Here is a 10,394-nt window from a genome sequence, read left to right as displayed (position 1 = left end):
TATGTTCCTTTATATTCCTATTTGTGTATGGTTGGTTTTTTTGTTCTCTTAAACGTTTTAAAAAAATTTATCCGTAAAAATGATAACACCCTAATAAGACACAAGCTCATTATTAAAAAATATTTATAAATTAAGGAAGCAAGTTGGTAACACTCGACTTCTTGTATGATCATGACATATCAGAAATTAGGTCATTACAACTCCAACTGTTCCTTCTATGATTGATCGAGGATTTGATGCTTTGACCTTCATTGATCATCATTCTTTACCGGGCGACTGAAGACTTCTTCCAGAATTGTGACCTTGCCAGCCAAGCAAAGTTTGTGTATCGTGCTCTCCTTCATCCGGCTGCCATTGCTCGGAAGGCGGAGCCGATGCTGTCCCAGGTGATTTTCCTGGATGGAAAGATTCGCCATTCCAAGGCAAAAGTCAGCAGGCTAAAGAAGCAGCTGGAGGATTCCGAGACTGCCCAGTTGAAGGCTGTGAAGGATGCTGAGGATGCCGGTTTGGAGATTCTTCGTCTCCCCAAGTTAGAGTCTTTGAAGATCGAGGTTGCTCATTTGAAGTAGGACAAGGAGCGATTGCTTTGTGATGCTAGAGATGCTATTTCGGCGATCATAGAAACTTTGAAGGCCCAAGTTCAGGTGTTGGCTTATGACGAGGATGTGTCCGTGTTGGAAGCCTTTCGAACCGTGAGGGATAGAGAAATTGTGGACTTAGAATAGTTTTTTTTATGCCTTTTGTAAGAAATTCTAAGTGTATAAGCCGTCTATTTGGTGTTTATACTCTGCCTTGGTAACCTGTTTGGTTTGCTTCTTATGAATTCTATTTTAGGCCTCTTGGTGGGCTGAATTCTATGTTTATTTCTTTTTTTCATATCTGTGTTGTTGGTCCCGTAGGTGATCAGCCCCTGGGGTGGCTATTTTTTAGGTATCGTTTTGTTCATTTAAAAACATGAAAGATGAGGGAAGTTTTCTTTTGAAGGAATTTTTATTAAAGTTGGGCCTTGTTAAAACCTCCCTTTTTGCATAGGAAAGAGTGCTCGAAAAAGAAAATAAAGAACATGATAGTGGAAAAAATTAAAACAGAAGCAAAAAAGAATATGAAATATGTAAATAAACCTTAAAATATCCTAAGTCATCAACTTGGCAGAGTTCGGTTATGAACAATAACGCTGTATGTTCGCGGCGTTCCATGATCTCAGTAGTTTGGTGCCATTAAGTCCTTCCAACTTGTAGGCTCCCTTCCCGATTACAGACTTGACTCGGTAGGGTCCCTTCTAGTTGGGAGTTAGTTTCCCTTCTCTCGGGGTGGGAAGGCCGATGTCGTTGCTTTGTAGACCAAATCTCCTTTCTTGAAATCTTGTTTTATGACGTCTTGGTTGTACCTCAGGCTTACCCTTTGTTTCATGGCGAGTTCTTGTAGGTAGGCTATGCTCCTAGCCTCATCTATGAGATCCCATTCTGTTGTTTTGTCATGTCCTTTGGCGGTCCTCCGAGGGATGGGTTCTCCGATCTCAACAAGAGTAACGACTTCTAGGCCGTATGTTAGCCTGAAGGTGGTCACCCCAGTCGATCTTTGGGCTGAGATTCGGTACGACCAGATTACAGAACCGAGCTCATCAGCCCAAAGTCCTTTGGCTTCATCTAGCCTTTTCTTGAGCCTTTTCATGATGACTGATGAGCGGATAATTTATACGCTTTTTGGCATTATTTTTAGGTAGTTTTTAGTATGTTTTAGTTACTTTTTATTATATTTTTATTAGTTTTTATGCAAAAATCATATTTCTGAACTTTACTATAAGTTTGTGTGCTTTTCTGCAATTTCAAGTATTTTCTGACTGAAATTGAGGGATCTGAGCAAAAGTCTGATTCAGAGGCTGAGAAAGGACTGCAGATGCTATTGGATTCTGACCCCCTACACTCGAAGTGGATTTTCTGGAGCTACAGAAGCCCAATTTGTGCGCTCTCAATTGTGTTGAAAAGTAAACATCTTGGGCTTTCCAACAATGTATAATAGTTCATACTTTGCTAGAGATTTGATGGCCCAAACTGGCGTTCAACGCCAGCCAGAGACCCTTTACTAGAGTAAAATGCCGGAACTGGCACCAGAACTGGAGTTAAACGCCCAAACTGGCATCCAAGCTGGCGTTAAACTCTAAAAAAGGTCTATGCACGTGTAAAACTCAATGCTCAGCCCAAGCACACACCAAGTAGGCCCCGGAAGTGGATTTCTGCACTATCTGCACTTAGTTACTCAATTTCTGTAATCCTTGGTAACTAGTTTAGTATAAATACTAGTCTTTCCTATTGTATTGAGACTTTTATCATCTTTTTACCATCGTTTATCAACTTCATCCTTGGCTGGCCCAACGGCCATGCCTAAGCTATTTTCTCTTATGTATTTTCTACGGTGGAGTTTCTACACCTCATAGATTAAGGTGCGGAGCTCTGCTATTCTTCATGAATTAATGCAAGTACTATTGTTTCTCTTTCAATTCATGCTTACTTCTTCTCCAAGATATACTCTCGTACTTAATTCAATTAAGTCAGAATGAAGGGGTGACCCGTGACAATCACCCACTATCTTTGTTACTCGCTTAGCCAAGATCTGCGTGCCTGACAACCACAAGCGGTCTACATGATGTTCAACGTAGTCATTGGACGACAGCCGGAGTATAATCTCTTGGGTCTCTGATCCATGGATTTGACTTGCCTCTCCTGACAACAGAGCATTCAAATCTGTGAGATTAGAACCTTCGTGGTAGAGGCTAGAACCAATTAGTAGCATTCCTGAGATCCAGAAAGTCTAAACCTTGTCTGTGGTATTCCTAGTAGGATCTGGGACGGGATGACTGTGATGAGCTTCAAACTCACGAATGTTAGGCGTAGTGACAGTGTGTAAAAGGATAGAGAGATCCTATCCTGACACAAGTGAGAACCGACAGATGATTAGCCGTGCGGTAGCTGTGCCTGGTATTTTTCGTCCGAGACGAGAGATCCGACAGTTGATTAGTGGTATAGAAACCGTACCTAGACCATTTTCACTGAAAGGATGGATGCTAGCCATTGACAACGGTGATCCACCAACATATAGCTTGCCATGGAAGGGAGCACGCATGATTGGATGAAGACAATAAGAAAGCAGAGGTTCAGAAGCAACAAAGCATCTCCAAACGCTTATCTGAAATTCCCACCAATGTATTACATAAGTATTTTTTTTTAATTTACGTTTTATTTATCTTTTAATTATCAAAACTGATAACCAATAGAATCCTCCTGACTTAGATTTACAGGATGACCATAGCTTGCTTCAAGCCGGCAATCTCCGTGGGATCGACCCTTACTCGCGTAAGATTTTCTTACTTGGACGACCCAGTGCACTTGCTAGTTAGTTGTACCGGAGTTGTGAAAAGTGTGATCACAATTCCGTGCACCAAGTTTTTGGCACTGTTGCCGTGGATTGTTCGAGTTTGGACAACTGACGGTTCATCTTGTTGCTTAGATTAGGTAACCTTCTTTCTTGTTTCAACCTTTATTTTCTTTTCAAAAGTTTTTAAAAATATTTCACAAAAAAAGTTTTCAAAAAAAAAATGTTCTTCAGAATTTTTAAGAATAAATTCCACCTTAGAACTCCATGATGATATGTTGAAGCTTGCTGGCTATTAAGCCATGTCTAATTTTTTGGACTGAAGCTTCCACTTATCATTGCAGCTATTGGAGGAGCCTTTGGATTCTCATTTATAATTCTGTGCTAAAGCTTGGCTGGTCATTTGGCCATGTCTAATTCTTTTGGACCGAAGCTTTAGACTAACATTGCATGAATCCTGGAATTCTTATTAAAAATTTTGAATTTCTTTATTTTCTTTTTCCAAAATAATTTCGAAAAAAAATACAAAAAGTTTAATAAAATCATAAAAACCAAAAAAATTTTGTGTTGCTTGTTTGAGTCTTGTGTCAAATTTTAAGTTTGGTGTCAACTGCATTTTTTTTTAATTTAATTTTCTTAAAATTTTTGAAAATTCATGCATTATGTTCTTCATGATCTTCAAGTTGTTCTTGATGATTTTCTTTGTTTGATCTTTACATTTTATTGTTTTGTGTCTTTTCTTGTTTTTCATATGCATTTTCAAATTGTTAGTGTCCCTAGTACAAAAGTTCTTAAGTTTGGTGTCTTGCATGTCTTTCTTTTCTTAAAAATTTTCAAAAATATGTTCTTGATGTTCATCATGATCTTCAAAGTGTTCTTGGTGTTCATCTTGACATTCAAAGTATTTTTGCATGCATTATTTGTTTTGATCTTAAATTTTTGTGTTTTGTTTCATTTTGTTGTTTCTCTCTCTCCTCATTAAAAATTCAAAAGTAAAAAAAAATATCTTTTTCTTATTCTTCTCATAATTTTTGAAATTTTTAGTTGACTTGGTCAATAATTTTTTAAATTTAGTTGTTTCGTGTTAGTCAAGTCAAAATTTCAATTTAAAAACTTTATCTTTTCAAATCTTTTTTAAAATCAATTCTTTTTCATTTTTTTATGATTTTTGAATTTCATTCTTAAAATTTTTCAAAATATTTTTCATTTTTCTTTTAATATTTTTGAAAATTTTAAAACTAATTTTTCAAAATTTTTTTCTTAATTTTATTTCATATTTTCGAAAATCCTTGCTAACAATTAATGTTTTGATTCAAAAATTTCAAGTTTGTTACTTTCTTGTTAAGAAATGTTCAATCTTTAAATTCTAGAATCATATCTTTTAGTTTCTTGTTAGTCAAGTCATCAACTTTAATTTTAAAAATCAAATCCTTTTAATTTCTTTTTCAATTCTTTTTCAAAATAAATTTCAATCATATCTTTTTAAAATTTTAATTTCAAAATCTTTTTCTAACTTCTTATCCTTTGAAAATTTATTTTCAAATCTTCTTCAACTAACTACTTGACTTGTTTGTTTTAATTTTAAAAAAATTTACTATTTCTTATCATTTTCAAAACCACCTAACTACTTTCCACTTCTGATGCCAGGGCATCTTGGCTAGTTTTACTAGCCATTTTTTGTATGTTTTAGGGTGGTTTCATGCATTTTTCTAGGAAATGAGCAAGTATTTGGATGAAAATACATTCACACCATGATTCAAGCAAACATTGTGAATTTTGAATGATTTTATGAGAATTATGCATAAATTGAATGATAAAATGGATGATGCATGATCCCATGATTAAGAGCAAGACTTTGATGCACTTTGTTTGATTGATTTCAGGTAACAAGAAGCAGAGAAGAGCCACGTTAGTACCACTAACTTGGCCACTAACGTGGAAGGAAGAAAAGTTGGAACGTTAGTGGGAACGTTAATGGCATCAACTTTGAAGAAGGAGCAGCGTTAGTGGAAAAAGTGAGTGCTAATAACGCTAGCGAAGGTGCAAGAAGACCCAGGTTAGTCTCCACGTTAGTTACATTAACGTGGGAACTAACGTGGAAGGAAAGGGAGATGCCAACGTTAGTGGAAAAGGTGATCTCCACTAATGTTTGCGAAGCAAAAAGACCCACGTTAGCTTCGACGTTAACTACATTAACGTGGGAACTAACGTGGAAGGAAAGGGAGATGCCAAAGTTAGTGGAAAAGGTGATCTCCACTAACGTTTTCGAAGCAAAAAGACCCACGTTAGCTTCCACGTTAACTACATTAACGTGGTAGTTAACGTGGGCAAAAGTCTCACCCAGCAGCCTGACCATGCCTTCTTCAAACAAGAATAACTTGAGCCACAAAGCTCCAAATGAGGTGATTCCAGTGGCATTGGAAAGTAGGATTCCATAGCTTTCCAAACATATATGGGAATACATGGTGGACACTAAATTTGAGGGAGAAAACCTGCCCCGTAAGTGCAAAGATGAACATGGTATCAACCTGTAGTAAGGCCAGCTGACCTCTTCACCTTCCAAGATGTATAACTCGAGTTGTAGAGCTCCAAATGATGCACTTCCAATAGCGTTGGAAAGTAGACATCCAAGGCTTTCCAAAAATATATAATAGTATGGGGTGGACATTAAGTTGAGCTTTAGAAACTGGCAATTTTCAGCCCCTGATCGCGGATGTTATTGGCACTCACGTTTGCCAATAACGACAGCCACTATACCAGCAACCCTGTCCCCTTCAAAAGCGCATAACTTGAGCTACAAAGGTCCAATTGAAGTGATTCCAGTTGCGTTAGAAAGCTGACATTCAGAGCTTTCCAACGATATAATACTCTATAGTGGGCATGAAATTGGAGCATAAACCAGAGGCATCTTTTAAGCCCCAAAAATACCAACTAGGTAGCAAGTGTGACGTTAGCCACACTAACTTCAGCACAAACGCCACACTTGTAGCGTTAGTGTGGCTAACGTTAGCACTGACATTAGCACCTGGACCTCAACTTGATTCTCTTTCAAGGACCACCCAACCTCAAGGAAGCAAGCCCACAAGTGTCAACCAATCAAGGTCACAAGAAGCATCTAGAATAGGAATTTTCATTTAATTGTAAATTGCTTTTAATTTCATTTTGTAATTTAGGAGAGCCTATATAAGGGCCTTAGCTTTTACATTCAAAGGACATCTTGGAAGGGGGAGGGGGGAGAGTGAAGACCAATTCAAACTTCTGTGAATTGGCACACTCCAAGGGGAGTGGGTCTTCGGACCCCTCCCCTCAACCACTCTTCTTCCTTTTCTCTTCATTTCTTCCTTAGGAGTAGTTTCATTTTAGTTGTAATTTTCATTTATGAACTTTGAAGTTTTATTTTCAGTTTTAATCTTCATCTTTATTTTTCTGCACTTTCTTTTTTTTCTATTTTGGTAGAGCAATGATCAACTAACTCTTTTCATTGGGTTAGGGAGCTCTATTATGATTCAATGGATCAATTGTAGTTCTTATTCTTCTTCTTCTTTCTTTTCTCTTGATTTTACTAGAGAGCTTTCGATCTTCATCTAATTGGATAGTTATCTTCGAAAAGAAGCTATTCATACTTGGATCTCTTCTGAACCTTGGAAGAGGAATGAAGAGATCATGCTAGAAATGCTTTCTCATGTTGGACCAAATTGGGGTTGGAAGGATATGGTGACTATAATTCTACTAACACTTGATTTGGGAATGCATGTGGTATAATCAGTGACCATACTTCATCTCTTCTCATGAGCAATTGACCAAGGAATTGGCTATTGATCAAGATTTGAGAGATTGAATTACAAGGAATTGTAATTCGATCACTTAAGATTGCCAAGGAGATCAATGAACGCATTGATTGAGGAAGAGATGAGAATGAACATGATCCGGAGGATTTCAATATCTCTTGATCCCAATGTTCATTTTATTTTTAGTTCTTACATTTACTTTTCTTGCCATTTTACTTTTCTGCACTTTATTGCTTTCTTTACTTTTGTGCCATTTACATTTCCTTGTTGCTTATCACTCCAATTTGATTCGTCTAACTAGGATAATCAATTAACCATTGATTGCTTAATCCGTTAATCTCTGTGGGATTCGACCTCACTCTTTTGTGAGTTATTACTTGACGACAATTCGGTATACTTGCCGAAGGGAAATTTGTTGAGAGACAAGTTTTCCGTGTGTATCAAGTTTATGGCGCCATTGCCAAGGATTAATTGTGATTAACAAACTACCGGTTGTTTGATTACCTAGATTAGACATTTTCTTTTGTTTTGGTTTGTTCATGTAATTATTTTTGTTCTTTGTTTTCTATGCTCTGCAACTGTTTGTGTTAATGCCTCACCAAGAAGCCCCTGTTCGTGACAGCTCTGGCTCTTGGTGATTTTGTTATTAATACAACAGTTCCTTTTACTTAGCTTCTTTTCAAATAAAATTGGCATATGATCACATTCTAAGTTTGGTGTTGCCCTGCAACAATCTGTTTTCAATCTTTCTGGATACTTGCATCAATTCCAAGAGAAAGTGTCACACTAAGTTTGGTGTGCCACTTATTTTTCTATGCAATGTATCCAGCAACACCACTTGTTTGTACAATCATAATGCCTTTGCTTCTTTGGCCTGCAGTGTTATCCTTAATTTTTGCTTGCTTAACCGCATACATCACTTACATTTCAGTATGTAAGATGTTCATGACCCATCATAGACCCCACCACCACTATTTTATTTGCTGCTTGAAGACAAGCAATTAGTCTAAGTTGGTGTGGGAAGGGAAAAAAGTATGAGAAAAAGGGCAACAACAATGAAGATGAACTACAAGGTGGTAAAGTTCCTTTTTCCTCTTACTTATTTCCAGTACATTCAATTGCATGATTGTCTTCTGATTTCTTTGTATGTATGTGTGATTACTCCTTGTGAATAAGCATAATTTGATATTTGATTTGTAACATGTTGCTATGATATCATGATTATCATCTTGAATTTTACTTGCACCCAATATCTCTAAGAATGCAACAAAGAAATCATTATTTTGAAAGGAAAATGTTGAAAAATTTTATAAATCTTGGGGCAAGCAAAAGATTAAGAGGAGTAGAGGTTCTGATTGTATGATTGTGTCTTGAGGTTGCATGTTTGTGAAAACTTGCATGGGAACTCATAGACAGGAAATGAAATTTAGAGAAGTATTATGGAATTTCTCAAACATCTATTGATCTAAGAAGCAGTAACAAAAGAAAACAAAAGAAAAAGAAAAACAAAGAACAAGCCCAAGGCTCTGAGGATCAATTACTAGGAAGAAGAAGAAAGAAACAAGAACTCAAAGAGTTATTGTCCTAGTTAAATGCTTGTGGTGGTTTGTATCAAAGAGAGAGGCTTGAGCAAGTAAATCCTAAGGGGTGCTTCAACACCTAATACCTTAGACCAACTAGTTTGGGAGTATTGATTGAAAGCTTATCTTAAAAAGCTGCTTTGATACATGACACCTAGAGTCGAGGCCAAATTCCAAAAAAAGAAAGAAAAATGCTAGAAAATAAGTGGTGCTTCAAGGTGACAATCTATAAAGAGATTTCCATAATATCATTTGAATAAAAGTTCTAAGATCTAAGACTTCCAAAATGTAAGGACTAATAAGCACTTGAATCCTTGCATAAGCATAAAAATTAGGGTTCACCCCACTGCCACTTATTCACTTCACCCACTAAGGCATCATAAGAAATTCTTCAATACATTTCAATTAAGAGAATTCTTTGTGCATAGTTCTTTTCTTGCTTAGGGACAAGCAAGATTTAAGTTTGGTGTTGTGATGCCAGGGCATCTTGGCTAGTTTTACTAGCCATTTTTTGTATGCTTTAGGGTGGTTTCATGCATTTTTCTAGGAAATGAGCAAGTATTTGGATGAAAATACATTCACACCATGATTCAAGCAAACATTGTGAATTTTGAATGATTTTATGAGAATTATGCATGAATTGAATGATAAAATGGATGATGCATGATCCCATGATTAAGAGCAAGACTTTGATGCACTTTGTTTAATTGATTTCAGGTAACAAGAAGTAGAGAAGAGCCACGTTAGTGGCTACGTTAGTACCACTAACTTGGCCACTAACGTGGAAGGAAGGAAAGTTGGAACGTTAATGGTATCAACTTTGAAGAAGGAGCAACGTTAGTGGCAAAAGTGAGTGCCAATAATGCTAGCGAAGGTGCAAGAAGACCCACGTTAGTCTCCACGTTAGTTACATTAATGTGGGAACTAACGTGGAAGGAAAGGGAGATGCCAACATTAGTGGAAAAGGTGATCTCCACTAACGTTTGCGAAGCAAAAAGACCCACGTTAGCTTCGACGTTAACTACATTAACGTGGGAACTAACGTGGAAGGAAAGGGAGATGCCAAAGTTAGTGGAAAAGGTGATCTCCACTAACCTTTGCGAAAGAAAAAAGACCCACGTTAGCTTCCACGTTAACTACATTAACGTGGTAGTTAACATGGGCAAAAGTCTCACCCAGCAGCCTGACCATGCCTTCTTCAAACAAGAATAACTTGAGCCACAAAGCTCCAAATGAGGTGATTCCAGTGGCATTGGAAAGTAGGATTCTAGAGCTTTCCAAGCATATATGGCACTACATAGTGGACACTAAATTTGAGCTTTCCAGTGCTGCTTCAAGGTGACAATCTATAAAGAGATTTCCATAATATCATTTGAATAAAAGTTCTAAGATCTAAGACTTCCAAAATGTAAGGACTAATGAGCACTGGAATCCTTGCATAAGCATAAAAATTAGAGTTCACCCCACTGCCACTTATTCACTTCACCCACTAAGGCATTATAAGAAATTCTTCAATACATTTCAATTAAGAGAATTCTTTGTGCATAGTTCTTTTCTTGCTTAGGGACAAGCAAGATTTAAGTTTGGTGTTGTGATGCCAGGGCATCTTGGCTAGTTTTACTAGCCATTTTTTGTATGCTTTAGGGTGGTTTCATGC

General features: G+C 37.1%; 1 protein-coding gene across 1 annotated transcript; it reads right to left on the bottom strand.

The window, feature by feature from the left end:
* Positions 1–1,290: 1,290 nt before the first annotated feature.
* LOC140183076 (uncharacterized) lies at positions 1,291–1,671 on the bottom strand. The gene has a single exon (XM_072231087.1). It carries the CDS (start codon positions 1,669–1,671, stop codon positions 1,291–1,293), a length of 381 nt encoding a protein of 126 aa, XP_072087188.1.
* Between the last annotated feature and the right edge of the window lie 8,723 nt (positions 1,672–10,394).

The sequence above is a fragment of the Arachis hypogaea genome, chromosome 20 (genome assembly GCF_003086295.3).
Source record: "Arachis hypogaea cultivar Tifrunner chromosome 20, arahy.Tifrunner.gnm2.J5K5, whole genome shotgun sequence".
Taxonomy (NCBI): domain Eukaryota; kingdom Viridiplantae; phylum Streptophyta; class Magnoliopsida; order Fabales; family Fabaceae; genus Arachis; species Arachis hypogaea.
This window is presented reverse-complemented; position numbering and strand designations above follow the sequence as displayed.